We start from the raw sequence: 22059 nt of genomic DNA, 5'->3' as shown, positions 1-22059 counted from the left end.
GCTGTAAGCCCACCCCCCCACCCCCCATGAAAAAATAAATATAAAACCTACATCTACATTCACGCTGAGGCGTCTTGCCTGCAGCATTTGTTAATATTTAAAAGTATCGCCGTAGGAGGGGAACCAGGCCCGGCGTTTCTCCTTTCAAGAGATGTACCTCGAGAGCCTGCATGGAAACATAACAAAAGTCGAGTACAGAGAAGTCCCGTCTGCGGCTCTGTCACTTCCAAACTGTTAACCACCCCCCCCCTGCACCTCCTCGCAGCAGGTCCCGGGTTTAAGTGACAGTGACAGAGAGGTGGGTGAAGTGAAACTACAAACAAGTTCTTAATTAAAAGATCAGCTGGGACGCACATCTGGTGAATTTGATCCGTCTCTTTAGGACAAAGCACATTAATCAACAGTGACGACTCGGTGAAGTCGATTTCAAAAACTCCAGTCTCAAATGTCATGGGATTTTTTACTACTACGTGTTCAGAGAAGATAGAGGCAGGTCTGAAAATAAAGAGTTAATGTGAATATATGGAATATAGTGCAGAGCATACTAAAAGCTGCAGTGCGTCCCACACACCGATGATCACAGCGATCCAACAAGGAGAGTTAATGAGGAGCACAGGAGCCCTTGACATAGACAGACAATGTGTTATATTACTGCAGTACCCCTGTAAAAACTGACTGAGATGCAAAGCACCAGCTGTCAGCTCTGGCCTCAGCACAGACACTCTGCAAACACAATGAAACGAGCCCCTGCATTAACCCTGCTACAACACACCAGGGATTAAAGTCAGATACTGTACAATTACCATGCACAGTGTCCTGTTTACCTTTTATGCTCCACTCGCCCCCCCTTGGCAAACTCTGCACGGTCACACGAACAAAGGCCCGAAAGCGTTTGATGCAACCACTTCAAAATACAGTCGACAGTCAAGTTTCTCCTGCAGAGTCAAAGTCAGTTTATCGACAGGTGCAAATTTCACTCATCCAAATGCTATCTGCGTAATGAATGTGGCTGATCGTGTGACAATTTGCATCGGGCAGACCCAATCTGAATATTTAAGATATCATTTGAATGATTTGACAGGATTCCACAAATTAGCAGCAACTTTCAATAACTTAAATTCAAACTACGTATTTACATGTAAAGTTAAGTGCATTTAAAATTACATAATTTGGAACCAAGGCCCAACAGCCCGGTAAAAATATATCAAGCTGCACAAAACACCCATAGATATAAATATTAAAAAAAATCAAGAGCCATGAATTATTCCCTTGGAAATCAGTTAAAAGCTAAAAAAAACACCCTATTTTACAATGTTTCTTCCTTCACCCATTCCTCATCCTTCCACCAGGTTGTGTGGTTTATGTGTAATCCTGCTTCTTTATTTTATCATCAAACTAAACTGAACGTGAGAAAAGGTGCTTCAGGATCTAAGAGGCTTTAAGATGAAGAATGTTAGTGTTTTGACAAGATTCCTCAAGTTTAGCAACTACTCTTAAATATTTAAACACAAATTAAAAAACATGTAGTAGCTAGAGATTTACGCACTGGACGATCAAGAGATATGTTTAAAAGTATTTCTACTCAAGAGCGTTTGATTTCAGTAGGAAAATAGGGGACGATTTGTTTTTCCACTCAAAAAGAACTGTTCACATAAAATGTGTTGAATATGGGAGAAAATGACTAGTCCATGTCTTTATAAGCTCCCTGTGGCCTTTGTGAGCAGGTCAGTTCGGTTATGTTGGGTTGAGTTAGTGCCCGTCATTTTTTAGCTCTTTTCTAGTTTCTTATGTTACACAGAATGTATTTACTTTTGTAACTTGATAACAATTTTTGAACACCTTGTCCTTGTGCCTTTTTGAATGGTCCCTCCAACAGAAGAAGTGTTATTATGACATAAAGAACAGCAGAGAAAAGGAAGCTCAGTCATTTCAGTAGAAATATGTTGTGTGGATAAAATATTTATGTGCCCACTCATCTTACGCATGACAAAAGCCACGTTTAGTTAAGTTTGCCACGAGGCCAATAAAACAGGGAAATAATCCTGTCAGTGAGCTTTGTGCAGGAAAAACAACAATATTTACTATATCTCCGCAGCCAATTTACATAATTATCTTCCACCAACGTTTGCAGCGAGCCAGTGGGAGATTTCCCCCCCGAAACACAAACAAGAGAAATCCAAGCGAGGGGGCAAATATGCCTTCAAACCATTTCAGCCCGCGTAACACACTTAATACTCAAATCACAAGTAAGCATTTCCCCACTTAGTGAATTAACAACATGAAAGCATTAAAAACACACACACTTGCTGGAACAAGCCTGAAGAAAAACGCAGCGGGCAGAAGAAGTTAATTCACAAGTCAGAGCAGCACAAGCACTGCATATGAAGTGAATCCAGCAGGAGAGAGGCAGCAAGAGATCATCAACGAGCTGAGCAGCGTGCGCGCGCACACACACACACACACACACACACACACACACACACACACACACACACACACACACACACACACACACACACACACACACACACACACACACACACACACACACACACACACACACACACACACACACACACACACACACACACACACACACACACACAGAGCTCTGCTGCCGGCCCACGCTGCCATGATCCGACTCTGATCAGCTAACTTCTCAATTTCAGCACTTTTCTGAAACAGGCTGGTGGTCGAGCTCCTTTCCATCCACGTAAAAATCCACGTAAAGGTAAAGAAGAGTAACTTATCAAACCAGGAGCAAGTAAACAAGGTGAGAAGAGAAGTTTAATGTTAGAAAAACATCCTCCCACCTTATTGGTTAATTGATTAATCACTTTAATGGTGCGTTCATGTGCTGCTGGGAATGTCCCATTTCCCTAGTTGCGAATAAGAAGATACGTACAGATCGTACAGTGACAAACTGCCCAGGATTAAGGAAAAGTTTAATTTGACTGCACTTTTGTTGCATGTATATGTTTAAACCATACTTTGACACTTCTTTGCAATATTTACAGAATAAGGAGGAGCAAAGAAAATGTGTCAAGAGTGACAAGCACATAAATCATTTAAAATATACTTGTTTAATCATAAAAACATCTGTATTGGCTTAAAAGTCTGACATTAGACACGTGTGAGAGATGGACATGCAGTTTTATTGTGTATAAGTTAATAATTAGAGCTGACTGTATTTAAAATAAACATATACAGAGAAATCAGGTATAACGTTGACAGCACATGTAAAACATAGTAAGTGTAACATGGAGCAGTGACATACAGAACAGTAATGTATTTTTAACGATTGTAAAATGATTTGAATTGGTTTATAAGTGATGACATCAGCAGCTCAGCAACTCCTGTACCAAACTTTGTCCCGAGAAGTCAGGAAATCAATTTTGCGAATATTCTGATACCATTCGAACGCACAATAATTAACTTTTTTCCCCAGATCTCATTTATATTTTTAATCTAGAAATTGTTGATATTGAGTTATTTTATTTTCTCTCTGATCTCCGGTCCCCCAGGACCCTTGAAGGATAAACTGTGTAGCTAATAGATGTGCGGTTGGATGGATGATTGTAAAATCTTTAAAAAAGGAGCACCAGTTGTACAATTATATTAAAAAAAAATTGTCATTTCACACAAGCATGGGCCCAATCCTCAGTATCATCCATAAAATGACTCTCCTGAACCCGTTTCCTCTGAGGAGCATCACTTTAAAATTACAACAGTGGAAATTTTCAACACATATTTGACGCTTTATGATAAAAGAGCTTGGCTTCCTTTCAAGAGAAAACCTTTCGCACTCCATCTCCCCCGTTACCAAATTAATGACGGTGTCATGCTAATCCTGGCGCTTGGCAGGCTGTTACCCACCCATCATCTCAGAACGTGTAACCTCATTAGATAGCGGACTATATACAAGGCGTACAGAGGCTGTATGCTTTGTAATGAAAAGAGATAAGTGATGCCACTCAGTTTAATTTATTTGACAAGAAGTGAAATGCCTCTGCTTCCTGTCAACGATGATACAATAAAGTCATATGTGAGTCCGAGTCTGTCCACCACTCATATTTTTCAAACTTCAGAGTCTGTCGTTCCTCAAAATCAAAGTTTCCATGTTCATCGTAGACACATCCAACCTCCAGATTACTATTACGTCAAATTAGCTTCTGATGGGCTTGAAGAGGGATTTCACTTGTGTCCTCACGTGTGTTATAGCCGATATATGTTGGTATTATTTATTTAACTGGTCTTATTTTCTTAACGCATCGTATGTCAGCTATTTCAGAGGAATCTTAAGCATCGCCACAATCTTCAGACCCAAAGTCACAACTTTTCATTAAAGAAACTCTGTAATTCAGTCCAATATAAAGCGTTGCAGTAACAAAGTGAACACTGGGCTTTTAATTTGTAGACAAACTGCTAAAGAGGAAGTGATTCTATGAATGTTGCGGCCATGATGAGGATCAGTGCCTACAACACCCGTTAAAGGTTCAGTGTGTAGAATTTAGTGACACCTAGTGGTGAAGTTGCATGTTGCAGCTGAATACCCCTCATCTCACCCTCCCCTATCCAAACAGGAAAGACAACCTACAGTTGACATAACAACTCAAAAGGAGTTTAGTTTGTCCAGTCTGGGCTACTGTAAAAAACATGGTGGCCTCTGTAGAGAGGAACCCCCCTGATGTAAATATAAACTATTTAAATATAAAGGGCCCATTCTACAGTAAACAAAACAACAATTCGTACAATTTAGATGAAACACACTCGTGAAAAATTCTACATAAAAAAAGATACAAATTCATCCTGAAAATAAAAAAATAAACATCAGACAAATTTGTGTTAGTTTCACAATCATACTTTATTTCAACAGAAATACGGCCACAGTGAAAACCAGGAAAACAAACAGAGAACGATGTCCCTGTCTCGTGTTAGACTGAGATCAGCAGCTTTATGTTTGTGTTTAAGTGTCTGTGACCCGTGAGCAGCACTGAGAACTGTGAAAGTTGTACCTGTCACTGCAGCAGCGTCCTAATCTCTGACGTTTGACGTGTCCACTCTGACCCACAGTGAAACATGTGGGGCGACACAAGCCTGGAGGTCATTGGTCAAACGTACAAACATGATGGAAACAACCTGTTAAAGAAAGACAGTGAAAGGTTCCCTCTTCCTGCAGAGCTGTGATTTCCACTGCAGAGACACGAGAACCAGTAAGAGAAATCAAAGCAGGTGACTGTAAAACCAAATAAAGTATAAGTAGTTTCTAAATCGAGAATCAAATATATTTTGCCTTCATAACTAATATCATTTAAAGTGCTTCAGATGTGAAGATTTTGAAAAAAGCTTTATTTGCTTTTTTTCATTTGCATATTAGGTCACTAAAATATAGAGTAGTGCTCCCTCGTCTTTTTGCTTCAAACAATATTGCACATTATTGTGGAGACAGTGGATAACATCTGGAAACAGCTGATACTGGAGATGATGTAGTGATAAATAGATGAAGATATGAACAGCTTCACTTAAATATGAGCTTCATCTGCAAACACTTTAAACGTCACGGTGGAATTTCAGCCGCGATGACAATGTGAAGTGATGCAGCTGGACGATAAATAGGCAGAACAACAAGTACAAGAGAAGAGTTAGTCCAGAAATGAACAGAGGCAAATCTGCAGTTTCAAGCGTTTACTTTGAAATGTAACCATCATCAGGAGCAGGGGGAGGCAGCTCAGAAACAACATGCTGCCGCTGATGCTGATGCTGCTATGCTTTTAAAGATCAGCTTACGAAGTTGATATTCAGTCATGTTAGAAACAGGAGCTAACATCAGTTAAAGGGCAGAAAAAAATGCTGATTCATTGTTTGTACGTCTCTGTTTCAACTACTTTACGCAAAAACTACTGTCTGTAAACTTGGTTAAAGGGTGAGGACAGATATTTATATATTTTCACTTTCTTTAACATTTTTCTAACCGTTTTTTCCACATTTTGTAAACTTATAATCCAGAATCAGGTATATCTAGAGAACTGATATCTATGAGTATGCACAATTTGGTGCAGCTTGATTGAATTTCAATGAACTGTTGGGTCTTGGCAAAAGTGAGAAATCCCTTCATAGCACTTCTGTCTTGCGCCTTAAACCAAATCACTTGAATGTAAACAGTAAGAGAACATGTAGCTTTAAGCTCTAGAAGTGTTTCTCATTCTCTGATCAAACTATTTTACATTTACTTATTCAACCAAAGAAAATACAGAAGCATCCTCCGCTCCCACTCATCTGGTCCTGAATCCAAAAGGAGGCTCAGGGAGAAATTAGGGAAATGAGTCGAGTGCTCATATCAGTGAACAGGTGCAGTTCTGTGTGGATTTGGATGATGATGCACATGTATCTGGTCTCAATACATGTACATGCAACATGATGATGAAGTGGCCAATCAGCCTTGGCGGAAGGTATGTGCTCTCCCAATGTTGTTCTAGTTCTATCAGTGGGTTTTTCATTTCAAGCCACAAACAGTCTTTTGATTCAGTGTTAGCCTGAAAATTGCAAATAGCAGCTGAACATTTTTAAACCAAAGGCTCAAAACTGCAAACATGCAACTGTGTTTTACCTTTATTCTGCAGTAACTCTTATATTTGTTCTACTTATCGCTGCATTTCCTTCTCTCAATTCAAGTACTGTATCGTTGCATTGCAAGAAAAACGTCTTCTTGTATAGAAAATGTTTCGGAAGTGTCGGAACGCAGCTCTGCGCCATTCAGGAGTAACATGGAACAACATGGGCCCTTTTGGTTGCATGTTTTTCCTGATGTGTGATGCAGCTGAATAATCAGTGAGTCTCAATGGGAATCAGAGACCAGTGTTCGAATTGATCCGAGTTGGTTGGGAGAGTTTTCAGCTCAGTTGCGGTTGTTTTGTTACAGCGTCAGCACGACTGATTGTCTCGACTGCTAAACTGAGCAGGGACATTGATTTGGAGACGGGGCGGGGGGGGGGATACAGCGCTGGGGTAGAAAGATGGCACTGCACCGCTTTCCCTGGCATGGGCCTGCCTTTGGCCTGTGGGCATCCACATCTCTCTCTCTCTCGCTCTCTCACACACACACATCCAAGAATTAAACACTGGCAGCCAGAGGTGTCTGGAGACGCACATACAGACACACACATGCACACACACACAGACAGATAAACACACACAGCAGGCAACATTGATTTCCTGTTTGGCATTACTAAGCAGTGAGTGACACAGCTGAGGCGATTGGGCTGCTCTCTGGACAACAGTGCACACAAACAAACTATGCTATGTATTCCACCGACCCCCCCCTCTCTTATACACACATTCACAAGATTTTATAGACAAACAGTCACAACTATTGCCAGAACCTGTTTATCTTGATCATAGCCGCCCTCACCACTTTATCACGGCATCTCTTAATCTCGTCTCTCTCCTGCCGCTCTGTCTTATTGTCTCTCGCTGTGCATCTTCTTCCTCATCCTCTGAACGTATCTTTCTGTCTCCGTATCCGTTTCATTAAAATAAATTAAGGGGGTTGTGTTTTTTTTTAATTCTTTCTATTGGCTTCCCGGAGCCGTGCAGACTGCCTGAATGCTTTGGCACAATGTTGAGCCACACAAACAGGTAAACATGTTTTTTATCAGCCGCATGGATCCACAGTCGGAAACAAACAAGCACATTCAACAAACACTCTCACACAAAAGCCTCTACCTATTTCCAGGGTAATCTAGAGACAGACTTTTTTTTGGGGGGGGGGCACAGCAGAGAAATGGATCAATGTGGACTCGCAAAAAGCTCATTTTGTGAGAGCTACCAAAACAACACTTACACACTTTCATGCCCTTTGGTGCAGCATTCAAAGTGTGTGTGTGTGTGTGTGTGTGTGTGTGTGTGTGTGGGAAGTGTGACCTGATGTGTGTGCTCGCACCGAGTTTGTGTCTCTTTGAGTTTTGCCAGACTTCCTGTACGTGTGCGTGTCCGGATGCGTGTGTGTCCCTCTCTCTCTCCCTCTCTCTCTCTCTCTGTCTCTCTCTGTCTATGTAGGGTGCATTATCGGACGCAGTAGACCGGACAGTGCCAGAGGCGTACACCAAGCGGTCACGCGGCGTGACAGAGAAGAGAGCAGAGTTGCTGTCAGAAGGCCTTTTTAACACACTGCTGCTCTCCGATAGGGGACATCTCGGGAGCGTTTGACTGCGAAAAGGGCTCCGCGAAGGAGAGATAAACTCGATTCTACAAAACTCCCAGAGAAACACCTGTAAAGCCCCGAAGGCTCCCTACCTAAAAATAACCCACTAATACGTTTGATGTTCCCAAAGAGATGTGCAGGAGAGCGAGAGGAGGAGAGAGACAGGGGGAGGGGGGGGAAACGACATCAGCTCACACACACACACACACACACACATATGCACACACCAGGCAGCAGCTTCACACATCTAATGAATTCCCGTTAGCCGATGTTTCCGTGTGTAAGTCATTAAAGGAGATAGTTCAAAGATCAGTTATTTAATTGACTCAAAAATGACTTTTCTCGTAAAACATCAATTAGGTCGACTTTTCTAAATTTTGTTCCATCAAATCGTGACGTCCTAAAACGAGGAAGCGGATGTAACCAACTTTAAAAGTTCTCTGCACTTTCAGAAGAAATTTATTTTGACTGGAAACAAGTGGAAGTTTCCTCACATCGCAGGCAGATTTGTTTTCCTGTTGCGATTGTCCACTAAAGCACTTAAACACCCGGGAAGATATACAAGCTTGTTTGCACGCTGCCTGCTCTTTCATCAAGCTTCCTGCTACTCCTCACTGTGTTCCATCTAAAAATGCACAAAGTAAAATAACACGCGCTTTGGAGTGTGAGCACATCGTGTGTGAGTGAGTGAGCCTATTTGTACCTGAGCTCACTGTAAGTGTGTGAGTGTTTCATTACCTGCTCTTTTCTGCATTATGAAAGCCAGCTCCTCACTTGTGTACTGTCGGTCCTAAATATATCTCGGCCACCAGTGTGATATAGATTTTTACCAGGACCATGTTTCCCTCTGAGTTGCATTTACACAGAAGGTTCTTCAACCCCTTTGCTCATATGTGGAGGTGAAGTTCAGCTGAATAGAAAAATACATGCACCTGCAGTGTGGATCCTCTCTCCACTTTGTGCCCCCTCCTCTCTTTCTCATCTCTCACACACATATTCGCACAAACACATTTCCATTTTTGTAGTGCCGGCTTGAGGGAGCTTTGACAAATTTTCTTTTCAGTCTCTGGCACCTTATTTCACTTCCACTGTTATTGTACTTTTGTCCTTTCTCTTCTTTCTTTCTTTCTCGCTTCTTGTTTTTTTCGCCTCCATCTTCCCCTGGGCCTTCCATTACACGGCAAAGGTCACGTCCATGTCACCTCGGTGCTTGGAAACCGAACGCTCCTGTGTGTCAGAGGCCACAGCTGTGTGTGGACAAGTGAACTTAGACTTTAAAATGTGGTAATAGCCAGCAGGGTTTTACAAAACAAAACAAAACAAAAAAAAAGGCTGACTCCCTCTGAATGATAATACTCTTTTTTCTTTTTTGCATAAGCAGCATTCATGAGCATGTGCAAAACTAGTAAACTGGACATTTCTTCTTCCTGAAAACTGCCATTTAGGACTGAGGATTGTCGTGGAGATACAATCCTGCCTACAAACTGCATTTCTATCGATCAGGCTGGAGATGTGAAAGCTCATTTAGAAATGGTACTGTGCAGCAGTCATGGTACCAATGTCACCGGCACACGCAGTCCACGAACGGCCCATATGGGTTCATCGGCTCGGTCAGTGTATGTTCCTTTGACACTCAAAAGGTAAAACAATCTCACTGTTACCAGGGCGAGGGGAAGAAGGGCATGAATACCGATGTCAGATTGATTCCAGTTTTAGCTTTTGATGGGTGGATTTAGCTCCTCAGGGAATCTTTGGCTTGGGTAGGCATGATCGGCTCAAAGAGATCAGGATCTTTTCTGACCCTGGGTCTTTGAGCGTCCCCTGGTCAGGCTCCTCCAGGGGGGAGTCGCTGATCCGCGGATCCCTGCAAGGGTCCGAGACTCTGCGAGGCTGAAGCAGTGAAGTGCGACGGAGACTTGGAGCCGGCACCTGGGGTCCAGCGCTAAAGCAGGGAAGGCCTCTAGACGGAGGGGGCAGCTGCTTGGTTCGGTTAGCCAGGGGCCCTAAGGATGACCCTGGCTTCGGAGAGGCAAAGCCACCGGCGCCCCCTGGCTTGAGTGCAGGGAGAGACACGCGCTTGTGAAGACGAGGAGGCTGCAGCAGGCGAGGGTAAGCAGGACCAGCGGATCTAGGAGCGACGGAGTTCTGCAGCATCACAGCGGGGGCTCTTCCTTCATGCTGCCCAGAAGACGGAGCTGCTGATGTTGGACTGTCTCTAGCAGTTCCCCCCCCCAGAGCCCGGAAAGTGCCCGGAAAGTGTAGGTGGTTGCTGAGGAGCTCGTCGGGGAATGCAGGGCCAGTCACATCTGCCATAAGGCCTTCAAGGCGACGATCAGCATCCATACGGGTTCCTTCCACTGATCTACTCCTTGTGAGATCACTGTGGCCCTCGGTGGGGGGAGTTTTTACTATTCTTCCCTGGTGGAGGTGCTCGTTGAGGCAGCGGTTGAAAGGCTGTAGTATTTGAGGCTGCAGAAGAGAAGAAAGAAATATCAATAGGAATTTTTGAAAAAAACTGGTATAAAAGAGTCATGGAGCAGTCGGTGGATAATGAGTGAGGATTCAGTTGTTTTTATCTTGTTCAAGAAATGGATGGTTTTAAAAATTCCCCCCCCTTTGGCTCTTTGATCCCAATGGAAGCCACGCGTTTGAATATTTCACAGCTCTGAAGGAAATTCTAAATCAAAAAGGCAAACTAAAAATTCGGCCTTTCTTTGGCTTGTTTATTTACTCTGTAATATCACAGCCCGTTTCCACAGCCAGGCGCGGAACTAGTCCTAGACTGGGAGACGGAAATTCACAGAAGATTCACTAACTGTTCGAAGAAAACAAAAACAAGCAGAGGAGAATAACCTTGTGATGTGAATGGCTGGAAACTGTGAAGTCTTTGAGTCATTTTGTGATCACTGCTGCAGAGGAGCTAAGAAAAACATCCTGAGAACACGCTGAGCAGTTAACCGTGGTGTTGTCCCCCCCCCCCCTCTGGGACTCACACTGTACACACAAACTCATGGACACCTGCAGAGTACAAATCCTTTAGTAACTTTGCACCCAAACCTCTGTGACAAAGACTCAACAATTATTAAGACTTATAAGAGCTAACATTTGTTTCAATACTACTACATTAATAGTATAGTTCAGTATGGTATAGATATGTCCTTATCAGCTTTTGTTTCAATATTGGTATTAGATTTTTCTTACTCCCTAATATTGGTATTGGCATCGGGCTCCAAAAATCAATATCGGTCTGGCTCTATATATAGTATAGTATAGTATAGAATATAGTATAGTGCCAGAATATAACTTTTCACAATAACCATTTTCAACCGTATTTCCAGAAAAACTGCAAATATTAAGCAAAAAGCACGTATTATTATTAGTTCACCCAACCACCAGTAGAGCCACTCAGATCAGGAAAGAGTTAATAATGACCTTCAATTTTCTGAAAACTTTATGAGCTCTTGACTATATAAAAATACTTTTAGTACTACTAAAAATGCTGCTACTTTCTATGTGAGCCAACAGATACTCAGACTGCAGCACAACGATTGTATCCCTGTCTGTTTTCACTCATCACAAATCACAGGAAGGGCCGTTTTCTCTCAATGTCCTTTGAGCAGAACCTAAAGGATCTAAATCCTCCCGGAACCATCTGAAGCTACTGAAAAGCATGAACTTAGTTTCATCAGAAACAGGCCCACTGTGAGCGTAGAAGGATCTCAGAGGATGTGAGATAAATAAGCTGTGCAGGTCAGGCGGTTCAGCCCGTTTCCTCCATCAGTCATTTGTATTGCGGGTGGGAGTAAATGTCCGAGGCCACAGCTCCATCTCCTGGTCCCCTGCCACAGTGCGTCCACTGTCCTGTTAAAAAATAACCTCGTCCACCTCTCACTGCTTGTTGTTGCTGTTGACTGTTTTTCAGGCAGGAATATAATGTTTTCACATTTCAAAGTTTATAATTTGACAAAACTCCTGAATAAAGAATGCTTTTGTTGCTTCTTACAAAAGCTCTGATTAGTCCGTCAATCCAACCACGTGTGTGTTATTAAGTATTTTTTTCTTTCAGCTTTAAAATACAGCATCTCTCAATTGTTTCGTGATTCAGTCTGAGAGAGAGAGAACACTCCCGACTGATTCCCACCGCTTGGGAACAAAAACACAAAAATTACACTTCATGTCACTGAAGTAAATCATCAGAATTATTAAGAATACGATATTATTTCCTGTTTTCTTCCCGTCTTTTTCAGACTTTGCCAAACATGGTAGAAATATGGAGTGAAATGTAAAATAGTAACTATGAAAACTAAACTAAAATATGTGAAATTTTCAATTAATTGCCACGTTTGCAATGAGTGCAAACTCGTAGGAGGCTCAGCTCTGACAGAGACAGAGTCGTGCAATATCTGTACGGCCACACTCTGTAATTATTTCCATCTACAACTGTCTTCTGCAGACACTAATAACTAGCAACAATCATTTTCAGCCCCTTCAATGTGCTGCCAAGAAGTAAATATCTCAACTCTCTGATGAAAGCTATCACTTTCACCGAGGGACGTGCCAAACACAGACACCTGGGAGACGTCAGGAGCCGTGTAAAAGAAATGGTGTGCGATTAGAAAAGCAACATGCGCCATATGAATACGTTTATGCTGATAACATGTACATGATCCCCTTAATGTCTGCCAGACGATAAAAGGACTGTTGCACATGTGATGCACAACGAGAGAGGCAATGTGGTTGCACTCCATTTGGAAGCTATGGATTTGACTTCAATCATTTAATATGGTGGTTGTGGAAGTGGTAATTCAGTGTGCGTCTCAGCTGAGGAAGTGAGATTACTTCGATTTGTCTTGTGCTTTGTTTTTAACTGCCTTCAATAGTCGAGTTGAAATGAAGGCAATTGTCGAAGGCAGCAGCGATATGCATCCACATCCCACATCACAAGGTTATTCTTAAACATTATTCCTTTGGATATACTTAAACTATATCTTTCAAGGTGAAGACTGAAAGATATAAAGCACCTGTTCAATGCATAGAAAACAAGTCCACATGAGAGAGATTTGCCAAAGCATGCATAATGACTCTTTTGTACATAATGTGAGAGAATGGAGCAAATGAAAAAGATTTAAAACAGTAAAAAAATGCACAAACACAACATGAAAAAAAATGAAATTCAGCAAACTCTAATTCATCACAATCGAACCAAAGAACCAAGAAGGAAAACACAAACGTGAAAAACTGAAAACCCAACGCAGAGCATGCAGATGTTGTCCAGATGTGCATGCTTCTCTCGTGCCACACGCATGTTGACTTCATGTGAAAGAAAGGATTACTGTACCACGCTGTGTCAGTGAAGTACTGCACTAGGCGCTCCACTCCTTGCCACAGGCATTTTGTGTGGGGAGGCAAAGGTGGAAGAAGGAGAACATGGGAGATTGATTTTTTTTTTTTCCAGTGTGCATTGAGACGAGATGAAGAGAAGAGAAGGGTTAGAGGACAGAGAGAGGGTGGAGAGGGGTGGAGAGAGAGAGAGAGAGAGAGAGAGAGAGAGAGAGAGAGAGAGAGAGAGAGAGAGAGAGAGAGAGAGAGAGTGTCGGGGGGGGGCTGCAGACATGTAAGACAGACACTTGTCTGGGTTAAGAAACTTGAAATCCTGAATTAACACGCAGCCCGCGCTTGCAGGAAAAGACGACATATCCCCTCGGCAAACAAACACACACATTTTAATGCAAAATATAATTTCCGCTACCTCCATTCAGTGAGATCTGTGTGAAGAGTCCAATTTAAAGTCCAATTCCAGAACTGGCAATTCCTATTTTCTATTCTAAAGAGCCTTATTACTGGCAAGAACTTGCTGCTGGTTTGTTTACAGACGGAGCTCCCAGTGGGAGGTCAGAGCATTAGTGGTTTATCCAGTGAAACTAAAATACACTTGTTTCCCTCCCATGTGTTGTTTCTCGCCTTGTATCTAAATATGACTGCAACTATGTTTTAGTGTCATTACCTCTTTGCTCATACTTTTTTTTACCTCCCACTGTAAAGACCTTTGTTTCTTGCTCTGTGTTTTGTTTAATTGGATAATGCTATCTACTGGCAGGACTCAATGCTGGGATTGTTTTCACATATATTTGTCTTTAAACACTTTCCACTTGATATTGAAATAATCGGATACTTTTGCTTTTCCACCTTCCTCCTTGATACAAAGCCGCACCCCCACCGGGGATGATCAAAGAAGCACAGCATGGGGTTCCACTTTTTGTTTGTTTCTTTCCCTTTTTATTTTTGCTCTTCACTCTCTCAGACACATATACACTTTGTGAGGTCTGTTTACTGAGTGTCGTTCCCTTTACGTGCCCCCCCTACTTGCTCCCTGATCAGCGCGGCAAAACACACAGGGTTTGTTGTGGGATTGGCTGAGATTAGGTGAGGTTGTTGTGACTGCGCTGCCGCTGTTCCTGCAGTCCAACAGTCCAAGTCAAACTGGTTTAGTCGACTTAAAAATGTGTTTTTGTATCCAGAGCAAAGATCGTGCTGTGGTCTCGTGTTCTATTAGTTCAAGAGAAGAAGATACAGCCTCTGATGGAGAGAATATTATATTTCTTACTTTCAATATATGCCGTAAAAGTGACAGTTATAACTAAAAAATATCTGCAGGTTTGACAACATCTGCAAAGTTATCTTGCAACTGAACTGAGTTTTCTGTCTGCAGCATAGGAAAATAAGTAAGACTGAAGTTTTTAATAGAACAAAGGAGTAAACTTATCTTTTTCCAAATTAATCTAAAAGTTTACAGTACATTCAGCACAAATGGTCCTGTAATTGCACAGTGGGAAGAAAAAAAAGAAGAACAGTAACCGGGACAAAGATACCTCAGTGGTTTTGAGGGTTTTAATTGGAGAAAAGAGAGATTTTTGGTTGTTAAAGTTTTCTCAGGCTATTTACAGACCCCCAGATAGTTCATGTTATGAAAAGATGGCGAAGAGGCTGCGAAAGATGTTAGTGACTCACTCTGTCTGCGCTGGGGCATGCTGGTACGGGTCAAACCCTGGTGCTGTGCGTGCCACGTGGACAGCAAGGGGGTGGGCAGCACACCCTACGCAGAGAGAAAAACACAGAGGACAAAAGGCATGACGCACCAGAACACACACACACACAGACACACACACAGACAGACACAAGCTCACATAGGAAAACACACACTCATAAGTACTGTACATTGTTGTATGGAAACACTGAGTATGGAAAACCCAGTTACAGCACACAAATACCAACACAGGCAGACAGATGTGTATACTGCCTGACACACACACACACACACACACACACACACACACACACACACACACACACACACACACACACACACACACACACACACACACACACACACACACACACACACACACCTTTAGGTTTGTTGCAAAGTTCTCCGACTACAAATAGACAGAAGACGTTAAAATAGGATGAAAGTGAGAAACACACACGCACACACCTACGTCTACACAAGTTGTCCAACACACCACTATATGAGTCTGTTGCTGACAGGAAACTGTTAAGTATCCAAGGACAAGCATGAAGTTATTGATTTTCACACCTTCTGTTAAAAAATGTTAATTAAGCTTCTAAAATCCAGGAGATTATTTTCTCACTTTGTTTAAAACAATATGACGATATAGTCATTACCCTACGAAACGTCTGCTTCCAATTATCGTCACGGGCTTTCTCCCTGGGTCACAGTGGAAACCACTAGCATCCACTCCCTCCATCTCTTATAATACCTGAATCCATTTTAGACCACTTCACCTTAGACACGGCAAAAAAAAAAAAAAAAAGTATTTCTCAGGTGAGCGAACCAAGTTAACACCACTGCCACAGAACTTTTACACCAATCAACTTGGAAGCTGACAGGACCAGTTCTATAAGCTGTGAGAGGGAAGTGGAAGGATTTTTCATTAAGCTGTGACACCGCTGTGAATCTAATGCATACAGACTGAATATTGTGTTTCTCTGAGTAATTTTAGATAAACTTTACATTTGTCTTAGGTTACAGAAAGAGACAAGATGATAGCTTGGCACTTACAGCATAATTAATTACAGAATGTGATAAATCCATAGGCGTTTATTCGCTCTGCACACAACGTGACAGCTGGGATCACTTGCTTGTGTGGCTCACTGCGACGGGTACATTGTATTTCAGCCACACTTTCTGCTTTCTACATGCTCTACTTTCTGTTGTGTGCAAATTTTTGTTGGACCAGCATCTATGATTCTGCACACAAACACAGATAAAAAAATTAAGGGTACACGTCAATTACATTTTTCTCAACCACTAAGAGGCAGGATGTATGACCTATACTGCAGCCGGGGGAGCTGTCAGGTTGTCTATCATTAGTCTATGGAAAGTTTTTGTACGGATAAAACCGAACTCGAATGCCACCAGGGGGAGATCAAGACACTTTGGCTTCACTTGTCAAGTCATCCATCTTTATATACAGTCCATGGAGAGAACACAAGTCTTGGAAGAGCATCTTTGTTGAGGTTAAGCCATGTAAAGGTTCCTGGCCCCCAGTTGGAGAGTCAGAGTTTAGGGTCGGCAGGGTCATCACATTAAACAGACAGATACCTTGTGAAATTCTACTCTACTCCCTTATCTGTGGAGAGAGCTGCCTCTCAAACTCAACTGTATTATATAAGAAAGCAGCACTGAATCTGTCAGAGGGCAGAGGAAGGGAGCTACTTCCCAGTTGGTCCAGCCCAGACTATTTTAAATCCCTCCTAGTGAGACTGCTGGAGGGGGGAGGAATGAGTTCCCCTGATCTGCTCTCTTCCGTGTCCTTCCTTCAACATCAACAACTGTTCCGGCGGGAGGTCTCGGCAGAGGCCTCCCGTCGAGGCTTCATTTGCGGCGAGGAAAACTTTCAGCGATGAGAACAAGAGGGGATGTTGGAAGGCTCTCAAATGATCCTGACAGAGTTTGGCAGCTTTATTAGACCTCCACAGCAGCTTGGCCTGTCAATGTTTCACAGTTTTCCATCGCTGTAAAGACTCTCCAATGAGTGGCCCCCAGAGCTTCACAAGGGCAGGGGAGACACAAATTGGGAAAATATACAAGGCTTTTTTTTCAGATTCTATAAATTTCATCAGAACTTCTTTCATTTCTCAACCACCGCACGCAGACCCTGGGTTCAAAGGCTGTTATCAGTTCTTCCTGCTTGAAGTTGTGAGTGCAGCGACGGTTCTCTGCCTCGTTGCTGCACTCACAGCTCCTGGTGAGTCGGGCCTGCAGTTGGGCCAAACACACCCACACAGCACATCCTCCTGGTAAAACCCAAGACTTACTGGAGGTGCAGTTGTGTGTACTGTCACAGTTAGCGGTGAGAAAAACTGCAGTGGAAACTGACATTGAAGGAAACAGGTGCAAAAATCCTTGTGAATAAATACAATATATTATTTATATATTGTATGTATAACATGGAGGAGGCGGGGTTTATGACCTGTACTCCATCTAGCCACTTTGGTGTCACTTTTGGGGGACTGTCATGTCATCCATCTTCGTTTAATGTCTGTATGTCACAAAAAGGGTTCAATTAAAAGACGCTTCACTTTTAAGAGCTTAAAAGAAACTTAAATTTAGCTCCAAATCTAAAAAGAAATGAACCTCACACATAATAAACAGAATAATGCAGTTGTGTTTCAGATATAATTCTCCTTAAAGGAATTATCTACCATATCAAAAGCGGCATGCTCACTCGAGGCCCTAATTATAGTCAAATGCACTCTCAGGGTGAGTTAAACTATCGCGTCTGTGCAGACTCGGTCCCAAAAGCAGATGGCAAAACTTGCCGAAGCAGGACAACGCTTTAAAAAGTCATGTAAAAGTTATTCTTTGTGATCCCACAACGTTTTCAGCAGTGTTTAGAGGAAGGCACGATGCTGTGCTGCTAAAACGGCCTCGCTCCGCTTGAATCCCCCCTAATCCACTACGAGGAGCTTCTCCGGGTTGCCAGCAGCTAATACCTCAGGTCTGGCCTGGACGTCTTACTTCACTGAGTTTGGCAAATTAAATCCTCACCTGTCCACGATGACTCTGCAGTGTGACGGAGCATTAATGAGCGCGCATGTGCACATGTGTGTGCGTGAGGGATGTTGTATCTGTGATGCAACAGAGGGCAGACGCGAGGTTGAGATGTGGGTGGAGAGGTAATGTCAGGATCTGAGAGAAAGAAAACCTGCAGCTTAACACTGATCACTAACCGCACTCGATCCTCCCTGTCTCTCTCTCTCACTGCGACAGAAAATGGGTCTAATTGCAACTTAGGTATGAAGGAGCGAGGTAACGTCAAAGAAAGAATGACAGGGGAAAAAAATGACTGGGAAACAAAGGTATCGCTGGAGCAAGACTGAAAAGAAAGTAGAGTGAGAGAGCAGGAGCGATAAAAAGACATAAAGGGAGGTGTGAGAGGAGAAGAAGAGATTAAAAAGAGGATGTTTAAAAGGCATGGAGGGAGTGGGAGTGTAGCTGTAATTACCCTCTCTGTCTGCCACTGATGAAACACTGCCTATTGTGTTGCCATTGTTTCACCGCTGCTGCTCATCTGCGTGTTTGTTTATCTGGGTTATTAACAAGGTCGCCTCCTCAGTCCTCAGTCTGCTGCACTCAATGATCATTCTCACTGTGTGGGCCCCGCACGGATACATGTGACACACACACAAACACACACGCGCGCATGCAAACACATGCAGATAATCACTCCTCCTCGAACACACGTTTGCACAGTTTTCTATTGCTACATCTTAGGGAAATTACCCAAATCGTCCTCACGCTCATGTTTTATTCGTTTGCAAAATGAAGAGGAGGCACAGAAAACATTTCCACTGCTGTGTCTGCTCTGATGGGAAATTTTCAGGGTAACTTTTACTTTTCTACAAGCGACATCTAGGTCGTTTCTTTTGTCACACATCTCATCTTGCTGCTTGCTGCAACAAGTGCAGTGCTTCCCATTATTAATCTCCTGCATATTCTAATTTGCCCTGTCACAGTGTCATATTGAACCAAAACAATTTCACACTTCTCACAATAACATACCATTTATCTAACTTGGGATTTTGACCCGTTTCTGCATTGTATAGTCATGTGCCGTGCTATTTACGGCACTATTTGCCGCATGCTCGCTCACATCCATAAAGTTGTTACAGTCCACGCAGACAGTCAGACCTCATGGCTTCAGCTGCAGCTGTGCATGTACCCACAAGTGGGCCGCCGTAGATTTTTCATTTTGTGGGAAACGCTACATGATACTTATCTGCACCTCGACAGTCGTAGACCTTTCATTTTAGCACTAATTTGGACTCAAAGTTGGATCGTGCGCAGAATAAAAAGGGGAGTGGGAGGAACTGGTGCCCAAAGCAGTTGGTTATAGGAAATGTTGCCAAAGCCTTTCTACAAACTGAGAGAAGTTTGGAGATGAGCACGTCTCCACAAATAGTCAAGTTGGATAAGAAAGCAGCCTACAAAGCAAAAGCCCACATTTGGTTCCTATGAGAAAAAATATAGGAATAGATGAAAACATCAACTGGTTAAAGATGTTTGCATGTAAAATTGACTGCACGCTGGAAAAGTAAATGTCTTCAAATACCCATATCCGAAGGTCAGTTTTGTTATACTCTTAATCTGAGTTCAAAGCCCAATTTTTCTGATGTCTGTGTTCAGACGTTGGTCAGACTCAGCTCTCGATCTCCCAAGACCGTGGTGAACACTTCACCCTGCAGGCTGCTGATAAGCCAACTTGATATCGGCTCTAAAAAGCTATGAAAAGATTAGAACTTCTGACCTGTGACATGAAAATTACTCTTCGCCGATGATCGCAGCTTAGCGCTCAGAAGTGCTATCAGAGAGCGAGCTGCTCCGGGACTCTGATACAGCAGAGCTCTAATTGTCAGGGGACAATCTGACAATTAAATCAAAAGAAAAGGCGATTTTCAGAGAGCAATGGTGAAAAAAATCTGAGAGGATAACATCACATCATGTATGTGTGTGTGTGTGTGTGTGTGTGTGTGTGTTGGAGGGAGAGAACTGACAGACAATGCATTTCTGAGTGGAGAAAAAGAAATGAAATGAAAAGGGTTAGACAAAGAATACTGAAGCCACTGAGGCAAACTAAAAAAAGGACATTGGAAGATTGTGTGGGAAAATACGACAGGTAAAAGCAAAGCCTTGTGTGAGGAGCACTGTGAACTGAGGCTTGCTCAAGGTGCAAAACCTGTCAGCGAGAGGGAACGAGCTTTGATACCATCTAAAAAAGTAAGAGAGACACAGAGAGAAACATCCCTTTCTCTCGGCTATTTGTTTACTCTGAGCGCTCTTTTTCGTGTTGCCTTGTCAAAAAACACGACGCAAATCTCACAGCTAACCTTTCAGAGGAGCAGCGCGCTCTGAAAAGTTAAATGTCACTAACATAATGCGATTCCCCACCACCACCACCACCACCACCACGCTGCAAAACACAGAGCAACAAATGGTGTTCGGCGGTGGTGATGACATTGTAATGTAGATTAAAGGGAGAGAGACGGGGGGGGGAAATCAGTGACATCTAAAAGCCGTTTTCGGAAGAACTGAGGGGAAAACACAAACTCTCACTTGCTGTGTTTTAGTGTTTTAGTGTGTTATTATACACCAGCTACTCCAGGTCACAGATAGACGTTCCCACCATGGAGATGATTCCCACCGAGTACAGCCAGCGCTGCTTTCATAGTTTCCATGGCAACTGTTAAGCCACATGCTCCTGTGGTAAGCAGGCCCACTTGTTACCGAGTTCGCTTGTTTTGTCCTTTATATCCCCCCCCCCCCACAATACTTTTGTGTTCGCCACCCTAGAGCTGCACCTCATTTCTTTTATTTATTATCCCAAATAAATAGATAAGCAATAAAACAGGAAAGCCCTTTGGTATAATGTTCTTATTATTGTCTTTTAATAATCTTCTTAGACCGCTTATGTCTGCCTCTCTCTGTGTGTGTGTGTCACTCTTTGGAGCTGAAAGCGGGTCAATTAGGTGAGTGTTTACTAGGCACCTTGCCTGTGGCACTACAGCTATCGAATCAATACTTGGCTTCCACACAGCACGCTCTTGTGGCACGATACTGAACCCACTGAACACCTATCATTTGTTCACCTTTCTCTCTCTCTCTGTCTGATTTCTTACCCCCAGTGAATCTTCCTCTCTTGTCCTCCCCTACATCCTCTCTCTCTCCATCACTCAAACGTGAGGAGACGGAACCTCACATCTCTCCTCTCATGTGAGATCTGGGTTTGGAGAGAGTGAGGCGGAGTGACAAGCCCACTAACAACCTATTAAACTGCGCTACAGAGAGGCCAGCGTGCGGTCGTCTGACACTTCACACATGCTTGCCAGACAGAGAGGCAGATAATAAATGGTATACCGACTGACTGGATTACAGTAAGTGGAGTGACTCTGCAGAATGCTGCGCATGCCCACCAGTTTGTCCTGGTGTGAATGTTGAACTCTGATCAGGTCAGTGGCAACAGGGAAGACAAAGCAGGTCATTGACTGGAGCCGTGAGCTGAAACTGGGGCCCTGAGCAATGACAATTTTTTGAGAACCTCTTAAATGTTATGATCGGCTACGGTCAGAAACCCCATAATAAGGCCTGATGTCGCTATCTTTCTGCCAACCGCTTCATAATTTTAGAAGTTTAATCAAGACCTAAAACGTCTAAATGCCTATGTATGATGTGCCTGGAATGGCGCTGAGAGTTTGCACTTAGATTTTACAACTTTCATTTTATTCACTGCATGTATACGCATACTAAGCACTGTGTTTATCATTTTGAAGAGGGTGTT

General features: G+C 42.9%; 1 protein-coding gene across 7 annotated transcripts in view; it reads right to left on the bottom strand.

Moving 5' to 3' along the window:
• Positions 1-4845: 4845 nt before the first annotated feature.
• The window catches only part of ccser2a (coiled-coil serine-rich protein 2a), a 57315-nt gene continuing 40101 nt past the window's right edge, over positions 4846-22059 (bottom strand). For 3 of the 7 annotated variants that reach the window (XM_035173375.2, XM_035173374.2, XM_035173376.2), the window contains one exon: positions 4846-10669. In XM_035173375.2, coding sequence (XP_035029266.1) covers positions 9941-10669 — 729 coding nt within the window. In that variant the 3' untranslated portion in view covers positions 4846-9940. Of the gene's footprint in view, positions 10670-13538; positions 13579-15208; positions 15294-20031; positions 20149-22059 lie in introns of all 7 variants that reach the window. The other 4 variants (XM_035173378.2, XR_004698085.2, XM_035173380.2 and 1 more) reach the window with 4 other exon arrangements.

The sequence above is a fragment of the Hippoglossus stenolepis genome, chromosome 12 (assembly GCF_022539355.2).
Source record: "Hippoglossus stenolepis isolate QCI-W04-F060 chromosome 12, HSTE1.2, whole genome shotgun sequence".
Taxonomy (NCBI): Eukaryota; Metazoa; Chordata; class Actinopteri; order Pleuronectiformes; family Pleuronectidae; genus Hippoglossus; species Hippoglossus stenolepis.
Note: the sequence above shows the minus strand (reverse complement) of the source record. Positions and strands in the feature narration are given on the sequence as shown.